The sequence below is a fragment of the Typopeltis vanoorti genome, chromosome 6 (genome assembly GCF_054136105.1).
Source record: "Typopeltis vanoorti isolate ZY-2024b chromosome 6, IOZ_Tvanoo_1.0, whole genome shotgun sequence".
NCBI classification, from domain to species: domain Eukaryota; kingdom Metazoa; phylum Arthropoda; class Arachnida; order Uropygi; family Thelyphonidae; genus Typopeltis; species Typopeltis vanoorti.
In genome coordinates, this window is record NC_143554.1 from 55,001,312 (window position 1) to 55,022,006 (window position 20,695).

General features: G+C 35.8%; 1 protein-coding gene across 2 annotated transcripts in view; it reads right to left on the reverse strand.

The window, feature by feature from the left end:
- The window catches only part of LOC150105462 (kinesin heavy chain-like), a 415,076-nt gene that overhangs the window by 204,811 nt on the left and 189,570 nt on the right, over positions 1 to 20,695 (reverse strand). For both annotated transcript variants that reach the window (XM_090394832.1, XM_090394831.1), the window contains exon 13: positions 15,176 to 15,382. In XM_090394832.1, the coding sequence (XP_090250958.1) occupies positions 15,176 to 15,382 (207 nt within the window). The remainder of the gene's footprint in view (positions 1 to 15,175; positions 15,383 to 20,695) is intronic.

Sequence of the window (20,695 nt, forward strand, 5' to 3'; positions counted from 1 at the left end):
CACAGTGAATGTAGTTCAAGGTGGATGTTAACACATCTACTAATTTGTCCAAAGTAGGCTAAGTTGTATGCACATGGAACTATGTATTCTCTGTGCTATTTAAGTGAAGCTTGTCCTTGGGAGAATGGAAAAAGATTGCTAGTTGAATTTGTAGTTTAAAAGTGACATGCAGATTTAGATTGTTGAACTTTTGCTATCTTTTCAGATATACCTCATGATAAGGGATAGAAATAATTTTGTTGTGTGATCCTGTGGATCAGGAGAGGGAGGGATGTGGTCAAGTACTATTTTGTTTATTTTATACAGACTGTAGCCACTGACTAAAAAGGTGAAAAGGCAAAGATAATGTTCAGTGGCAAGAGTTACATTAGAAAAAAATGTCTCTGGCTGTATGGCCCAAGTATTTGGAGGATACCCAGTACATCCTCCAAGTATTTGGAGGATGTACTGGGATTGAATGAATGCATGACTGCTTGTTTAAGTACTTTGTGTGTGTGTTTCCCAAAATTAGAAAATTATAACGGAATAATGGATGATTTGGAAGATGTAAATAGTTTCGGAAGGGAGGCTCCGACTGATGAGACCTCAATAAAGGTCGAAACCCCTTACTGAGTAGTGACCCTTCCCATAATGAATAGCATTATACATACCCATAAGGATATGTGCTTTGCATTATGGGATACTAAGACAAGTGATGTGAAGTTATACCATCTTTACCATGAGTTGCCCCAGTCCTGAAATTACTTCAGAAACAAACTTTGTTTGCCTACACTTGGATAAAGGATTAAACCAAATATATAAATATAGTAAGATTTTTTTGCTGTGAAAGTAGGTGGCTCCTTGCCTTTGATATGGGGCATCATGCATCTCCTCCAGGAGATGTGCTTTGCGTTGGGGGTGAGTGTTGGGATTGGTGGTCGGAGCTTGTTCTACTTTTGCCGTGAGTTACCTTGGTCTTGCTGCATGCAGGGTTGGCTGGACTTGCAGCACTTGTGGGCGCGGGCTTGACTTGTTTGTCTGTTTGCTTGCTTGGGAAATGGAGTGGAACCAGGTTTGAGGTGGCTTGGTATCTTTAACATTTATTATACCCAAGGTAAAATACTTTCTATATATATATATAATTTTGAAAATGTAATCTGAAATTTAAAAAGCATTTTTTGATGGGAAAATAGGTATATTCTAATTATACAGGGTTAATATAAGTGTATAGGCATTTTTTCCAACTCTCTCTCTCTCTCACACACACACACACACACACACACACACACACACACACACAGAAAAGGGGGGACTGGAGGGTTCTGATGAACACCTAGAACAGAGATTATATTAAAGCAACCAACCACATGAAAGAACATGCTAGTAGCGAGTTATGAAGATAACTATCTTCTTATATCCTCCTATGTTCTTGCTTGTGTTTATATCAGTTGCTTTAATATAATTTTTGTTCTAGTTCTAGGTGTTTGTCATAACTTTCCAGCCCCTTTGTTTGTGTGTGTGTATGTATGTATATATATAGATAAGGCCAGTATTAAGTTTCTTGATCATTTTCACTGCAGTTGTTATGGTGAAAACAGAATAGCATTAAAAAAATAAACAAAAGTAATGTTAAAATATTCAATTTACCCAATAGCACAATCTCCATATCATTAGGCCAAAGCAGAAATTCAGTTATAGTAAAATATTTATACATAAAAATAAATAATGTTTCGTCTCTAGAGCAGAGTTTCCAGCTATATAAAAATAAACAAAAAATAAATAAAATTGATAAAAATAAGAAAAAAAAATTGTTAACCCACTTAGGTACAAATGTATTGTAGGTTTGCAAATAACCTTATATGGGTGAGAGCCAGAGTCCACGCGGTTAGCCTAGTGGACTGTGCGCTTTGCAACCATATGCCTGGATAAAGGAGTGTCCTAGGTTCAATTCCCATCGGTGACGTGAGGAGCTGAAGGATCTTCTCGGCGATAGCCAAGTTAGCCAGTCTTGGGAGTGGACAGTAGGTTTTTTTTTTTCCCCCAGTTTATCCTGGGGTTTTTCATCCCACAAAACAGGCAAACCAGCCTTGAGAACTCAACACTATGGATGTAGGATACACTGGGACACAGGGCTGACCACCTTATCCTCTGAACGGTTTGAGGTCGGATGATTAATAAACCCTCAACACCACAAGGTAAAAGAGGGAAAAGAAGATGAGATGAGAATTATATTCTTGTTTTCGGTCATTTTGTGTGTTAATGCCCCAGCATTAACACACAAAATTTTGCTCATGAAATAGCTTCATGACTAAGCTAAATGTATTAAAACAGCTGACTTCACATCTGATTACCCGCTGCATCCTGATGCTGTATATAAACTATTGTATTTTAAGTATTCTATTTCATTTTAGATACATATAGCCATGTGAAATCAACTGCTCTATATAAAGTTGATGCTCATTATGGTTTTTCATAGTGTAGATGTCACAGTTATTCTTTTTAAAGAGGGGAATAATAATTACATGGTTCCAGTCATTGGGTATCCTTCCAGTGTTACATATTGTTTACTGAAGTAAGAATTCTTTTGCTAAATCTATTTATTGCATGCTTTGTAAGTCTGGGATTTTATCTTCTCCTGGTGATTTTCCATTTTAATGTTATTTGGGAGATAGTTACATTTTCTAAAATGTCTTTTAAATAATAATTCTGTTTATTTCCTTGCCAAAGTTTTAATCTATCGTTGGTCACCTGTCTCTCCAATAGCTATTGTTTCTTGGTTTTTCTTACTATAAGAACTTTATTGCTTTATAGATTTTTGGTTGTAGTTTACAGGAAAACCTCGCTTAAAGCAATTAACCATCAATTAACGTGTGCTAAGTGAATACAATAAACAATAGGAATAATTATGAATAAATATGAATAAATATTTGGAAAAAAATGAAGTATAAGCTATATTAGAGGAAAAAATCATCAAATTTAATATAAATCGATTGCTTAAATTTTTATTTAAAGTCTAAACATTACAGTGAGCTATGTTTTTACAAAAATAATAATAAGTAAAGATGTTTGAATCGTGCTCAACTTTTTCATCTTGTCATGCAATTTGCGATCGCTGGCAATCGCTTTATCAAGATTTCGGTGGACTTTGAAGCTTCATTCCATATCAGGATCAGCATCAAACAAAGTTTCCTCCTCCTCATCATCAAATTCTTGACATGTACACTCAAGGGACGTACAGGATATGAGTACTACATCAAAAATTTACATCATTACTAAAAATCATTACAAAATTTCCTTAGCATACTCAATGTGATTGAAAACTAGCTCATTCTTTAGCAGTTAACTCCTTAGTCATAACATTCTCTTCTTGTTTGCACTCCTTATCTTCTTCATATGCATGCTGTTCTTCTAGTTGAAGGAGATCATTCTTGTTTAAATGTTCTGAATAGGAGCAAGTTACGACTAAGTTGTTTTAGTTTCTTAGTCGTAACTATCCATTTCATTATTATTAACTAGTATTAACTATCCAGTTCATTAAATACAAGTTCTTTTCCAATTGTGCTGATTTCTTTAATAATGTTAGATCTTGGATTTTATGGATGACAAACTAACATAGGCTCGAGTTTAAAGTAGCCTTCTGCATTGCCTCCTAAAAAAAGCATAAGACGATCTTTAGATACTTTGTATCTGAAGATCATCTCACATTTTAGATGCTTTGTATCCTTGTTGAGATGCTACAGTTTTAGCTAGGAGAGTTTTGTTGGCATACACTTCCAAAAGAGACCAATTTCATCAACGCTGAATATTTGCCAATCGTCATAATCACCCTCCTGAATTATCCTTTGCAATTCTTCAGGAAACTTGGCTGTACTATCTTTATCAGCACTAGCAGATTCCCCAGTTATTCTTACATTATGCAGTCCAGGTATATAAAATAAATCTATCAATCTGTATGGATTTATTTTATATACCTGTTCATTACCATTTTATTTTTCTTTTCTTTATGCAATGTTATATTTACAATTATTAAAGGTGATCTGAATCCAATATCATGATCTCTGTAAACTCTTACATCATTTGATAATTCTGATAAGTAGTAAATTACTGATTTTTGATCTCTAGATGACCAGGTAAATTTATAAACATCTTTATATCACAAAAAGTGGTTCACTATTCTTAAGTTTGGAAGATTCAAGTTCTATTAATGTGTTTCCATTTTAATTAAGACAACTTTCTCTGCAATTATACATTCATTACCAGTTCTTGCATTTATGTCATCTGCTATTAAGATAAAATCATTTGGGTTCATAATAACACTTGACAGTATAAACACCAACAGAGGAAAATTAAATTAATTTCTTGAACTTACTAATATTTTGCAGGTTTTCCACTCAGAATCTTCAAAGCACAAATTATAACTGTAGCACTAGACTAAATCATTAGAAACAATTCAAATTGTAACTAAAACAGAACTAATGCCTAAAGTTAATGAACAAAGTTAATTTGGAGAAGTCAGGCTATCTAATCTCAGAATGACCGACTCCTTTATCAAAGTGTAAGCAAACAAAGTTTGCGACTGAAGTAATTTCAGGACTTGGCAACTCGTATATAGAAGTTAATGAATTCACATCACTTGCCTTAGTATACCATAATGCAAAGCACATCTCCTTGCAGACATGTATAACGCTATGCATTATGGGAAGGGTCACTACCCAGACTGACTTAATGGGGGGGGGGGGGGAGATGACTTAACAAAAAAGTGCAACACTTTATTATTAAAATACTCTGGATTAGAGGTAGATGATAGAAGTTTTTCCAGCTGGTTATACTGTAAATTAAAGGTGACAAAATATTATTGTATGTGTGTGTATATGTATATATATATATATGCCGGTAAGGATATGTTCTTTGCGTTATGGAATACTAAGGCAAGTGCTGTGGAGTCATTAGCTTCTATATACAAGTTACCCAGTCCTGAAATTACTTCAGCTGCAAACTTTGTTTGCTTACACTTGGATAAAGGATTAAAACGAAGAATATAATTTCTTGGCACCTTTAATTTATAGCATAACCAAGTGAAAAAACTTCCAACAGCAGCCATTGCTGTTGGGATTAGGAGAGAGTGCTTCATAGCAGAAGCACTTTCTAAAAATAGTCTCTCAGATTAATTCTACATGAAGGGGAATCCAGAACATGGTCTATTAAACCCAACTAGCCATACAGATGATCACAGATGCAAATTTTGTATTCTTCAAGGTGAATGTTAACTGGTTGATTTACCAGTCTGTCCAAAGTAGGCTAAACTGCAGGCACAAGAAACTTTATATATTCCAGGATGTAGGAGGTTGGTTGCAATAAGGGGGGGGGGGAACATGAAGGTAGCAAGATGAAGAGGCTTGGAAGTGGCGTGATCTTAGTCTCTCTTTTCTAATACACATTTAATACAGGGTAGAAATGGTTTGCTCTGATTTTGCGTGTTGGTTGCAGGAGAGGGGGGGGGGATGTAGTAATTTATCTATTTTATATAGGGGATGTAGTCATTGGTTAAAGAAGTGTTGCGAAGGTGCCTGAGCTCACTTTGAAGGGCTGTGCCATCTGAACGAACAGCTATGGCTTGGTAAGACAGTGTTTTGAGCATGTCTTGATTATGTTTGAGAAGGGTAGTGGTGTGACTGCTTATGTAAAAACTTTCTGTATTTCTGTATACAGGTTTTCTGTAATTGGGAAAGGATAATGAGCCATCAGGAAATCATGTCAGTAGTATATCTAGAAAGGGGAGGCAATTGTTACTTTCTTTTTTATGATTTTTTTTTTATGTTACTTTCCTTTTTATTTTAGGATGTTGGCTGTTAAGATGTGCTAAAAATGTATCCATTGTGACTGGACTATGAGGCTAAATAGCACAGCCAAAAATTAGTTTAATTGTATTTGTGTTGTGTGTTTGGTTTGCAAAATGTTCCATACAAAAGTTAGCTTGTGTGTGTGTGTGTGTGGTGGGGGGGATTTGGATAAATGTTTGACTAGTTTGTAGCCCAGTTAGACAATGAACAGAGTCTAGCCATCACAGAATACTTTCTCTAGTGGATACATAGACTTGGGAGCCATAATCGAGTTAGGTGAGCAACACAGATGGAGAGATATCTGCCTGCACCTCAACATAGGATACAAAGGATGTTCATAGCTTTATAGCACTTGTCTCATAATTGATGCATGTGGGAAGAAACTGAGTTTTCTGTCAAATGTGAGTCAGATGAACTTGATTTCTGGTGCAACTGGAATTAATATTTGTCACAGTTCTAGGTCAGGATGAACACCACATCCGTGGCAAAATTGCACACAAACTGTCTTTGTGCTGTGTAAATCTAAATCCATTTGCAAGCACCTATTATGAAAGATAAGCAATAACTTTCTACAGCTGTCTTTCTATGACTCTCATATTACATGAATGACAGATGGTTTCATCAAAATCTCCCAAAAAGTGTCAGAAATTGCTATTGGATCAGCAACTATGCACTCAGTGTGTTCAAGGATAGAAAGCTGGAAAGAAAACTGGATCCAGGATTCCTTTTGACTCTGATGCCAGATATTTCTTGCTCAAACATGTTTGAAAGCAATGAGGTTTGTTGTTGTGGGTATCTTCAGAAAATGCCACAAGCTTTCTTACGAGCTTCTTTGCCTGCTGTGCAATCATCATTCTGCCATGGCTTAGGGAAATGTGGAAACTGATTGTATGCTTTAAGAATTGTAGTTGTGACAGCTTGTGTAATACATGGTCATTTAATTCATGGCAACAATGATGGAAGAAGAGCTGACCATCAAAATCAAATTCTGTTAATGAGAAGATGGGCCATTCAGTTTGCTAAATTTGCTAAATTAAACCATGCACTCCATCATTGATATCACAGCACACTGTGATATCAATGATGGAGTGCATGGTTGTTCATGCAGAAAAGTGGATATCACAGGAAAGTAATCTCTTACAAATAAGTTATCAGTTTCCAACTTAAGAACTGGAAAAGGTAGAGTGAGCAGATAGTTAAATCAATGGAAGTGAAAGTTCAAGTAAGCACAAGAAAGGTGTTGCTTCCTGTATTTAGGGGGAGGGGGGAGAGATGATTATTGTTGAGCATATGCTCATCAACTCTTCCTCTGATATTTGTTTGAGCAATATCCCCACAGTGTGTTGCGTCCAAAAAATCATTATTATTATTATTTTTTTTTTTTTTGGTGCTATCATCTGGCTTCCTACCTTTAGTAGTCTTTTTCATTAACCTTGGATTTCTTCTATTTAAAGAACTGTGGATGGCTGGTGTCCATTTCTTCTTCAGTGGGAAAAAATATCCAAGACACGTGCAGGCATAGACTTCTATGGCTAATTGGTTCAAAAGATATATTTTCGTGATTACACCACATTTTTTATTATTCAGTTATACAAAATACTGAAATAATAGTTCCTGACAAGTTTCGTAAATCGTAGGATTTACATCTTCAGGGGGTAATTCGTATTCATGGGTTCGTCATTATCACCAGTATTAGCAAACCTATTTATGGAAAAATTTGAAAACAATGCTCTTAAAAATTACCATAAAAAACCAAAAATATGGCTACGTTATGTGGATGATATTTTCATCATATTCAATGGAACAACAGTTGAACTTATCAATTTCAAAGATTATCTCGACAATTTGCACAACACCATAAAATTCACTTTAGAACAAGAAGAAAATAAAAAACTTCCTTTTCTGGATAGTCCATTAGAAGTTAATGAAGAAAGTAAACTCTCCTTCTCAGTATATAGGAAGCCGACAAACACTGGAAGATTTCTAAATGCAACCTCACACCACCATCCTTCAAAAAAAAAATAATCTTAATTAAAACTCTTCGAGACAGAGCATACAATATCTCCAGCACACAAGGAAGATGTAATGAAGAACTAAAATACTTAATACAAATCCTCCAACAAAATGGATATGAAACAAAAAACCATCAAGAGAATCCTTAAAATGCCTCCAACTAACAACACAATAAAACAGGATTACAAAAACGCAATCTCGCTTCCTTATATCAAAAATGTTACTAGCCAAATTAATGAACAAACACAACATAAAAGTAGCCTTCGTTCCTATTGAAAAAATCTCAAGATTCCCCACCAAAACCACCTCATCATCCGCTTAAAAAACCAGGAGTCTACAAAATCCATTGCTCTTGCAAGATTTGCTACGTAGGACAGACAGGAAGATCTGGAGAAATACGCATGGCTGAACACCAAAAAGACGTACAATACAAAAGAGAACAAAAAACGGGTCTTGTTTTCCGTACCACTTCCAGTGGACATGATGAACTCTGGCAAAAAACGACGATGTCATACATAGAAAACAACAGTTATATAAGAAAATTAAAAGATGCTGCTAATATGCTAAAAAACCCAACCCAATGCAATAAAAATCAAGGTTTAATTCTCCATCAAGTGTGCTCTAATAAAAAATCTACCTCAATCTGAGCTACGACTGTATGAACGAGAACAAGAACACGTGACATCATCCAGTATGGTTCAACGTCAATAACGTTTTATATCTGCATTCTGTTATTTGAGTTTATGAATAGCCAGACGGTTATGATTTGTATTTATTAATTCTCTTGTTTAAACTTTAAGTTATACTATTTACCCCCTGAAGATGTAAATCCTACGATTTACGAAACTTGTCAGTAACTATTATTTCAGTATTTTGTATAACTGAATAATAAAAAATGTGGTGTAATCACCGAAATATATCTTTTGATCCAAGATAATCAAATTGAATTTCCTCTAGGGAGCTTAGTATACTTGCTGTTATACTTAGTATACTTGGAACTATCTTGTGGGGAAATGGAAGTAACTGGGCCATTTATTCAAGCATCTGGGGGCATGTCTTTGATCCTTTGTGGTGCACATTCCATTACTGTTTTTAATTAGTATGTTCTCATGTAGCAGACTATTTTTTGCCATGTCTTCATGAGTGAGAGAGCATGCAGATAACATCATTCAGGGATGTTGTAGTTATGAGAATGCAGGATCAACGTATATATCAGCATCCCTATTGACAATGTCTTTACAATGTCAGTAGAGATGCTGACATGAGAAGTCTTTACAGTGACTTATAACCATAAGAGAGTTTACAACTGGATTTTCCAACATTGATGGTATACTGCCTCTTAGATGTTCTGCTCAGTTTTTATTTTTTGGCTTTCTTTTTCATCCTTCCACCTTGCATTCAGAAATATCCTAAGTGATCTTCCTGAACGATGGCAACTCCTCCATGGGCAGTCCATTCCCTGTCCTATCCTTAAGAATAAGGTAATATTTTCTGTTTCCTGCAGGTAAAAGCATATTGATTTATACTTCTGCAAGAGGGTCTTGAAGTCATCAATGTTTTGATGGAATCCAGAATTCCATTGTAGGCATGTTTTCATTATTTTCTGGTGGAATCATCTGGCTTCCTATGTTGAACAGTTTTGTTTATATTAGCTTTGGATTTTTTCTTCTTCAAAATGATACCAGCACTCATCATTTCTTCTACATCAGGAAAAATATTAAACAAATAGTCAAATTTTTCTCCCTCTAGTAGGGCACCAGGTGTATATGAATTATTTTATCTTCTTCAGGATTGCATGCTATCTATTAAGGGGTTTGAAAGCATGTTTTGCCCTTTGTGATACAGATCCCATTATCTTTTTCATTGGTGGAATTTCATGAAGCGGGACCATCTTTGGCATGTCCTCTGAGTCCACATCAATTTCTCACCTTGATTCACTCTAAGCAAGGTCATATTATTCAAGGGTGTTGTATTGTGAGAAGGTAAGATTGACATATGGTTTGGATCTCTCTTGACAATTTCTTTGCAGCTGCCTTCTTGGTGTAAGATTGGTTTACCAGATGTTGCAGCTTCTTTGCCTGCTGATAAGTGATACAGTGTTCTTTTTATTTTTTGGATCTCATCCTCATCATTCTACCTTTGGCAAGCTTAAAAGTAAGCTGGATGGTCTCCCTCACAAATAGAGAAATCTTTTTGCACAGAGCTTCTTTACAGACTTTAGAGACCCTGCCAACCTTCCGGATGAAGAAGGGTGAGGGTGACAATTTTCCAAGAGGATGTTCTCCTGTGGAATATATTATCAAGAAAAGTGGTGTACTGATTGCAGCTTCAGATGTTTTCTGCTTATTCTGGTTTTCTGTTGGTGTTTCTATGGTTTCATGACATGTTTGGGCTTAGTTGAAGGCAGCTGATAAACAAGATGAATTCTTGGGAGGAGCTTAATTTGGTGCCAGAGCTCCCCCATCTGCAACTGAGCCAAATGGGGACACCCACTTTCCGACAAGCAATGACTGTGCTCAGGAATGGAATGCCAGGACTACCCCAGAAACTATACCAGCACCAAAGCAAGCCTTGGGCCCTGTCCCTGAACCATTGGGAGGCAGACTTACGGCAACACTGTTGACCCTGCAGGCAAGTTCACTAGAGGAATGACCCTGGCTGGGCCATCCAGGACCACCTGTCTTGCCAAAGCAGAAGTCAAAGTAGTGTGAGACTACCAGGATATCCCTTTCTGGATGTCCATGAATCGCACCATATGGCAAACACAGTGGTGAGGTATTGGATCCCAGTGATAGTGGTATGAAAGACAGGATAGTAAAAAAAAGACCCAAGAGAAATAGAGTGAAGAATTTGGGAAGAAATGCATACAAGAATAAGGACAAAAAAGGCACTGCCATCACTGGGGGATCACCCTCCACCATGAAAAAGTGCCTCACATGGAGGAGGGGGGGGGGGGGAGTCTCTTTCTAATATCCTCAAGTTGTACCACTGTATTACTAAATTTTCTAAAATCTCAGCTATGAGATTTTCATAAAGTTCTCTGCTGAATGCATAATCCAAAAACATTTTCTGATCCTTATACAGCATCAGAAGTTTTCTATTTCTGGCTGTCAAAAATATTTGATTTAAATGCAGCTACTACAATGCATGCAGGTTGAGAATGCCGTTGGAGTATTAGTCTCGAGTCAGATAATAATATGGTGCACTGCAAGCTTAATTACCGAGTATATTTGTTTGAGAATCAAGCACTAATTTCAACTGAATGAACTAACAACTAAATGTAGTGTGTGTGTGTGTGTGTACTCTTTCTTTGCTAGCATGAAAAATTGAAGATTTCAAGGATATAAAAAGAAAACTAAAAACTATACAGTATTGTTACTTCATAGTGTAATAACATTTCCTTTTTAAAGATACAGTATGACACAAAAAAAAAAAAAAAGAAGTACCAAATAACTACAGCAATATATGGTTCAAGGTTATATGGTGGGATCTTGGTTGAATAAAGCATTAACAACAGTAAATTACATGCTCAAAATGGGTACCTTGACTTTCAAGATAGCTTTTTTTTTTTGCACATGTGACAGTTCTCTGTCATCTTAGAGAACAAGGGTTGGGACATTCTGGATATATCGTGTAATTTTATTCCCTAGTTCATCAAGGTTTGAATGCAGGTCATGGTGGAATACCCATTCCTTTAACATATTCCAAAAGAAGACATCAAGTCATGCAAGATCAGGAGAACGTGAAAGGTACAGGAATTCTGAGAACCTTGAAATGAGCCTCCCAGATAAGTGTTCTGATAAATAGGCTCTAGATCCATGTGATGTGTGACAGGTTGCTCCATCCTGTTAGAATACTGGTGCACGAAATGAAATGCATGATACATCCTATGCAAATTCTGGGTGAACTGAACCAACGCATTCTGAATGCAGCATTCACTATTCAAGGTCATGGTTAGACTGCCCTCCTCAATGAAGTAGGGCCCAATTATGCCATGGCTGGAAACTGCACACCATGTAGTGACCTTCTCGCTGTAAAGAGATGTCTCTTGAACAAATTCAGTTCTCAAGAAACTTGTAGGTTCACCTGATTACATGACCACTAAAATGGAAATTTGCTTCATCTGAGAACCAGACATTATGAAGGAAGGATGGATCTTCATAGACATCGGACAGCACGCATGCATAGTATTCCTCCCATTCAGCATAATCTATTGCTGTTAAACATTGACCCACCTGAATGATGCATGAAAAAGCACCAGCTCCTTAAGGATTCTCTGTAGTGACCCCCAAGTTTTACTGCTGTTTGGCATTGACTGTATTTGAGACTGTAACACTTGCTCCAGCACATGCCAGTGACTCTCATTTGTGTTAACAGTTTGTGGTTTCCCCGAATGCCCTTTGCATTGCAGTAGAACATTTCCAATATGTCGGAACCACAACCTCTTGATTAAGACAACGATGACTATTTCTTTGGGTATGCTTACAGAGACAAATAAACTACTCACAAACATGTCATAAGCTTGGATCATTTTCTTTGTCAACTCCATATTAACTAAAATAATACTCAACAATAAATGTCTTTTCTCCCAACAGCAACACCATTGCTACAGCTAAATGTAAAGGCATAAACTCTACACATGCTCTTCTATTAATGTGCATGCAGTCAAATGGCATATCTAATAGTGCATGTACTGAAAGGAGTTTCAGAGTTCAGTACTTTTTTTTTTTGCACCTATACCATAGTAAATGTTGCTGTCTGATTTAGTCAAAATAGGTAACTTCATTGTTTGCTCATTCTCTAAAAATCTTCATGTTCATTGTCTTTTCCACTCCAAGAGTTCTTTCCATTCATTTACATAATGAACATCCAAGCAGGGTACAGGGTAGTAACCCTACCCTGCTTGGATGTTCATTATGTAAATGAACTAAAATGAACTAAACCCACTAAACTAGTAAGCCAATGCCTAGAAGCAGGATTAGAGAGTTGCAAAATTATATCCCAACTATTATAGAATATGCTTTTTTAAAAAAAATTTACATATTTTCTTGAATGTAGAGACAGCACATACCCTAACAACATTCCTGCATCCAAGTCTCATTTTTGATCATTTAGCCAGTTATGCTTCACACAGAAGTTTTTTTTTTTTTTAAATCAACAATCCAACAACATGGCCAGTCATTCCTTGCTGTTAAGTGTTGACTCTGACACAGCCTTATATAGTTAACTTTGCACTCGTTTTTGTACTTATTATTTCTTAACAGTGGAAGGAAAAAATAAACCATTTAATTTTTTACTTTTTTTTGTTGTTGTTGTCATCGTTGTATTGCTTGTTAGATGAACAACATCTGTGAAAGTCAGATATAACTGAAGATAATGAGTTACTTAACATGTTTAGAATGGGAAGAGGCAAATGGACTCATGTTATACTTGACCTTCGGGCAGGACAGAAGAATTTGTCCAGTGCTTTCTGTTTGCATATCTGGTGCGTGCGTGCGTGTGTGTATTGGTAGTTTAGTAGTAGAATGAAAATGACCCTATACAGGGTTATTCAAAATAAAGGAGCAGATTGTACTTATGAATTCTTTATTTCCAGCAATATAAATATCAGTTATATGTCACCTGACAGTAAAACTGCCAGATATTCAGACAACTCTATGTATGCACTTCCAGTAATACAACATACATCAAAATGATAATCCATTTCTTGCCAGACTCTTTGTGACTGGTAGACAGTTATTGAATTTACTGCTGCCACAATTTGATCTGAAGTTCTTGCAATGTGGTGGGTAGGGGATGGCATGTAAACAGTATCTTTAACAAATCCCAAAAGAATAAAAATCACAAGGGGTCAGTTGCCACTTGCACAGCAAAAGATCATCTATTTAACTTCGACCCATCCAGCAGTTAGAAAGAGTTGCGTTGAGGTAATTATGAACATTATGGTGAAAGTGAGGTGGTGCTTCATCATGCATGAAAATGAAGTCAGCAGGGTCATCTTGGAGTTAAGGGAATAATCAGATTTGTAACATATAGAGAAATGACATTCCAGTTACTGTTGCCTCGGCAAAGAAAAATGCTCATAAATTTTCCTGTGATAAAAATGGCACAAAACATGTTGAACTTTTGGTGAGTTTCAATGTTTGCATGTGGATATTCTGTCACTCATATTCTCATGTTATGATGATTATGAACATTATGGTGAAAGTTGATTCATAAGAAAAAATGAGTTGTGCTACGAAGGCTTGTCTTCTATATCATCCAACACTTTTATGCAAAAGTCTAACCTTTTTTTCTTTGTCTCCAAGTTGTAGTGCTGCATTAACTGCACTGTATAGCCATTCATATGCAATCATTTCCTGAGAACATGCCATTCTATTGTTTGAGGAATTCCCAATTCCTTGCTTGCACAGCTTGTGGATTAACAGCACACAGGTACAGCCAATGTGTGCTATATATTTAGTGAAAAATAGAGAATTAGAATATTTAGTGTAATTGCTGCTCTGGTTGGCCAAGTCACATCTGCTCTCCAACATGCTCCAGGCAAATCCCACTGTGAGAATGGATGTTTTTGTGAATGTCTTTTTGATAGGAGATGGATTTCAGTCGTCTGGTGTGAGACCACTGACCTGCTTACTGTAAGCTTGAAGTGGCTTGAAAAAGTTCAATGTTTGGTCTCTAAAGCACGGTTTCTGAACTATGTAAAAAATTAAAATTTTTCATAAAAAGTTTTACAAACAATTAATAGAAATAGAAAAAAAAAAAACCTTAAACCACACATGGTACTCCTCAAATTTTATTAAATAACTATGCTTATTTGAATACTAGATAAGTGTGTAAAAAATTAATGAATACTTCAAATTTTTAAATGTACTACAACTGCATGTCACTGTTTATTAAAGGTGACGGCACACTATTCCAGTGCATACTGGCACCTACTGTTTGACATAAAGAGTGTGTGAGTGTCAAAAGTGAACAGAAATAAAATGGGAAAAAATCAATTAGAACATTTGAGATTCCATAATTTATTAAAAACTTGAATAAAATATAAATGGATCACTTAAAAAGAGCAAAAATTATGTGCAAAGGGGATTATGTTAACAAAGTAGGAGAGAAGAGATATTGAAGCAGCTATTGCATGAAAAAAAAGGTTAGGAAGTCATTTTAAAATTCTGCATTATGATCAAAATAATAACAATAGAGTATTCATGCATTAGTTAAAGCAATGCATACTACAATACACTGCATTAAATATTGAATAACAATATGGCTAAATGAACACAAAACATTACTAAAATGTTTATTTATTTATTAAATAGTTAAAAGATAATACAATTTATTACCAATTTCTGAGTCATTTCCTCATTCAGTGACTCATAATCCCTATTTTTTGTTTCAACTTCTTGAGATTTTTGATCATAGTTGACAGCCAATTCCTCTAGCGCCTGCAATACCTCTTTAACTTCTTCTTTTGCAGATTCATTTTCTTGTTGGATACGATTCATTTCTTGTTGTAGAGTTTCATAGTCTCTTCTTGTAGATGTAATAAGCTATAACAGAGTAGTTTTAAAAGTTTACAATGTGAAAATGATATAAAATATGATAGAATATTATGACAAAAAAACATCTAATGCCATTTATTTGCATATAGGGAGTAGCCAAGGGAATTTTAGCCCTATCTAACATTTGGAGACTGAGGGTGCGGTTCAATCTAGACCAGTAGCCAATGAGAAATAGCTGGTCCAAAACTAACACCAATTATATGTGGTGGCTGGTGAAGAGCGGCGAATGACAAGTGCCACCATCTCGTGGTCCCTAATGCTAACACTACATTTACCATCTGAAAATACTGTGGGTCCTAAGGGCAATTTTCTTGAGTTTATGGGATGAAAACCCAAGTTTATAGGAGAAAAACCCCACTGCCCATGCCAGAGATTAACTAACTCAGGAACCAGTCGAAAAAAGGCTTAGTAAACGTTCCTCTAGTTAGCAACTAGAACTGAACTTACCACACTCTCTCTTTGAAGAATCTAGTGTCGTAGACAGCACACGGCTTCCACTGAGCTACACAGAAATATTATAAATAATGAATCCATTACCCAAAAGTAGAGAGCACTCTTTAGCCATAATGTTTTTTTTTTTTTTTTTTTTGAAAATCTCCACTTCATCACCATAAAAAAAAATAGAGAAATTTCTAGTTAGTGCTATAATTGAAAGTGATATGAGAAATGTAGATAATAGCTTCTATCTTGTCTGAGTCTTAAAAGGTTGTAGGACTGAAAACTTGAATTTCTTCTGGGAAAGAAAGAAAACCAACTTTCCTGTACCAAAGATTGACTAAGCTGGCAAATGGCCAAAAGCAGCCTATCAAAAAGATTCTTCTAGTCAGCAATTTCAGTATATAATATAAATAAACATTTCATTTATTTAATTACAACATTTAATAAGAGGCCAGCTTGTGTAGTTGCTTTGAATGTGGTGTTCATATACCTCTAGCATTAGGCCACATGAAGAAAGCTGTTTTCAGTTAAAATCTAGTTGCCGACTAGAGGAACTTTTTCTAAACCTGTCTTTGACCAGTTCCTGAGTTAGTCAATCTCAGGCACATACAAATGGAATTTTTCTCATAGAAAGCTGGATTTATCATCCCATAGAAAATCGACCACAGAATCCACATTATTTCAAACAAATAATATACTTTGTTAGGATTAGGTTCTACGAGATAGCAGCACTTAAGCTGTCTCTTCATCAGATTCTGTTTATAATTAGTGGTAGTCTTGGGCTAGCTGTCTCTGATTATCTACCGGTGGCAATTGAACTGCCCTCTCAGTCTCCAAAAGTTGCTAGGGGATTTTTTTTTTTTTTTAGCAGATTAAATTTATAAACCAGAAATACAACAATTCCTCACCTTATATGGTTTCAAATTTCAAATAAAAATCTGATTTCCCCCCCCCCCCCCTTCAGCTTAAATAACCTTTCGAAAATAAAAAAAAATTAAATTTTTTTTTGTTACATCTTTCAGCATGTTTAATATATCCACCTATTAAAACAATTTTTTTAGGATCATGAGTGGTGTGCTAAGTTACAACAGGAAATGAGAGAATAAAAAATAAATGAACAAATGCTAAACAAAAAAAGAAACTTAGCATTTATGCCTAACAGATTATCTCCCCCCCCCCCCCAATTTACTCCACTTCAAATTGAAGAGAATAGCATTTCGATAAAGTAATAAAATCTGGTGATAGAGAATTACATGATTCCTCCTCCTCTCCTGTCTGGTTTTAAAATTAAACATGGAATAATTCAATCAAAGAAAGAGTAGGTTATGAATAGGAATTACGTAAAATACTAAAATTCTCATGTCCAAACCTGTACAAATTATTAAAAACAGAAATATATTGAAATCCACATATTGTGACTAGAAACTATGTTCAGCTTCTGGCCTAGCAACAGTGATGGTATGAAACTCTTTTGTATCCAGTGAAGACACTGAACATGAAAGCAAACTGTTTAAAAAAAAGATTTGAAAAATTAGAACAAACTGCCAACGCGAGAATGTATCCTAGATATGTTACTGGCTGCTTTGCCTAATATCTGCTTAAGAAAGCATTTAAGCTGTTGTAGTTACTCAAACATCAGGGGTTATTTCATCAGTAATGAATGTCTACTGTGTTTACGATAGAAATTATCATCAAATTTCTTCCATATCCTCAGGTGGCATACAGAATACTACGATAGCACCACATGAAAAGTTACATCATTACAAACTTTCAATCAACAATTTACCTCCAAATGTCTACTTGAAATGGTAACCATTAAAATTAAACTTTACTTGCTACAGAAATGCTATTAAAATTTACAAGATTCTAAAGTTGGAAAAATAAATTATTTAAGTGATCAGTAACAATTACTTTTTTTATCTAGCTAAGTAAATTTGTTAATATACTCGCAGAACAAAATTTTTTCAATGTCTCAAACTGTAGTGCACCTGTTCTTTGCAAACACTACTGATATGAAATTGCATTGCCTGCATAACTAAGTTACCAGTATAAAAGTAAAAAATTATATTTTTGTTATGTTTGATCCTTCTTTTACATTAATTAAACACTCAACAAGTAATCTGATTTAACACACATCATAAAAACTTTATAACTTGATGAATATGTTAATTTTTTTCCTACCAAAAAATGAATGTAATAAATTATAAGTAACATTGGGTTTGAAATTGACATATTTAATTGAAAACTAATAGGAGAAATTTCTATCTCACCAACAGACATTCTATCTAGTATGGATATTGTATCGTTATTCACGAATGTTCCTGTAGACAAAGTTATGGTACTCATAGTTAATCTGATCCCTCAGGACATCTCTCAACTATTCTAGATGGGTTGTTAACTCAATAGTATATGTGGTATCTAGCTACTCAGGAAAGGATCCTGTCAGTGTATGTCAGAGGTTCAGCATGAAAGAAAAAGAGTATGTTGAAATTCCACTACCTTGCAGCATAGCTGTTTATAACAAACATATGGGTGGAGTGGACCTTATGGACTCTCCTGTGGCTTTGTATTGCAATGATACCAGGAACAAACGGTGGTATATGAGAATTTTTTACCATATGTTGAACGTACTTATTTGTAATGCACGGATCATTTGGAAATGGGAAGAAAAAGAAAAATTGGATTTGTTGGAATTCAAATCAAGAGTGGCAACTGCTTTGATATATCAAAGTTTAGCTCAAGTCAGGTACAAAGAAATGAGGATGCCCTTCAAGTCAGACACCACCTTCCACTAAAGAATAGCAGAACTCACTCTATGCCACATGAGAAACGTTTTGACGACGGTCGACGCCTCCCAAAGAAGACAACAGGTGCTAATGCCAATCTTTGCAGAGATGTCATACAAGAGTAAAACAAGATACATCTGTGGTAGATGTGAGGTTCCAATCTGTCCGGAATGATTTCAGTCTTTCCATACAAAATGAGGCAACGAGAATAAGACTGTTCGTGATTTACTTAGCTCTAATGCAAATTCTAATTGTTTTACATTTTCATATAACTGGTAATTAACTTAATTACATTAATTAAGTAATTTACAAAGCATAAAATGGATATTAATTAAATGGAACTTTAATGAATACCTTCAATATTTTCGCAACGTCACGTTGCCATCTTTAGGAACATACAAATGTGGTATGTGCATGCAGGCACTAACAAAAGCAAATGAGGAAGAAGGCAAGAAACTAATATTGTTCCTAAAGTCCGAATAGTGCCCTCTAGCGGGCTAATTGGGTTGTCTTGTCTGTTGGGGCTGAAGTTCTCATGATGTAAGTCTCCCAAATTTCGGGCAGCCTCATGCACCAAAATTTGTTGAGGTTTGGAACGTTTTTTAGAGCTGCTGATGATTCCATGAATAATCTTTCATACTTGAACTTGCTGTGGTGTATTATTTTAGTTTTCTTCCAACGAATTCTATGGCGGGTATCTATGGCATGGTCTGCAAACTCTGAGTGGCTGTACTGGTGAAACCGGATGTAGTCTTTGTGTTCTGAAATCCTGATATTCGCTGTCCTGCCTGTTTGGCCAAAGTAGGACAATTTACTCTTGCCAATCATCTTGCCTTCTTCCACATTTGCCTTTGTTAGTGCCTGCATGCACACACCATATTTATATGTTCCTGAAGATGGCAACGTGACGTTGCCGAAATATTGAAGGTATTCATTTCCCTTTAATTAATATCCGTTTTATGCGCTGTAAATTCCTTAATTCCTTAAGTTAATTACAAGTTATGTATGATGAACGTATAAACCTTGCTACAAGAATTACTATCATCCATGCAGATTCCATCACATGGAAGGCCCACCAATAAGGCAAAATGAGGTTGATGATATCGAGACAACTAAATCGTCTGACGTTCCTAAAATGCTGCCGGGATAACAAGGTAACCAAAAATTGTGTTAAATTTAAGAACCATTTTACTTCACAGAAAGCTCTCCATATTTATAACCGCACTAGCTTCTCCCTACTATGATAAAAATCTCCTGGCCGATGAAAACAAAACCTTACGGGCGCTAGAGGAAAAGCTTTCAGATATGCCCAGCTATGACTTTTGGACGATTCTTTAGGACGTCTCATGCACTTCGGCAACAAAAGAATTTGAAAAAATACGTAGTCGGCACATGAAAAAATATGATAACTTGATAAAGAATTCTACTTCTGTACCACAACAACCACTCAACACAGTAATCAACCTCTCTTCCGTAGTTTTGAAGCCTGAAGCACTCACCGCACTTTCACGTGGCCACAATTTCGCCTTAGCTCCTAAAAGTATACCTGCCGAGAAAATAATGATCCAAACAGAACATGGGATTTGCAACCTTCCTAACCATATCGCCAACAATGTCAGACTGGATGTAGCCAGTGTTCTCACCAAAGCAAGACCTCCAAAAACCAACTTATCCAAAGACGAATATATGCAGCTCTACTAGAAATGAAGAAAAATAAAAAAAATAGTAATCACAAAAGTGCATAAGGGAAACGGCACGTGGTTCTCAACAAAAAGGACTACACAGGTAAGCTTAATGCTTTATTATTAGACCGTACTACCTACCTCCCTATTGAACATAATCCTACCAGCTCTCAGATTAGAGCTCTCTCCAGCCTTCTTAAGAAAGTCACTTCTTGGCCTGTGGAGGTTACTAACAAACTGAAACCTTTTAACTCTAGATCCCCCCTGATTATATGGACTTCCAAAAATACATAAACAAAATGTGCCATTACGTCCCATAGTGGATGGCATTGATTCCCCCCACATATAAATTAGCCAAACATTTAGCCAAAGCGCTCACACACTATACTGGCAAC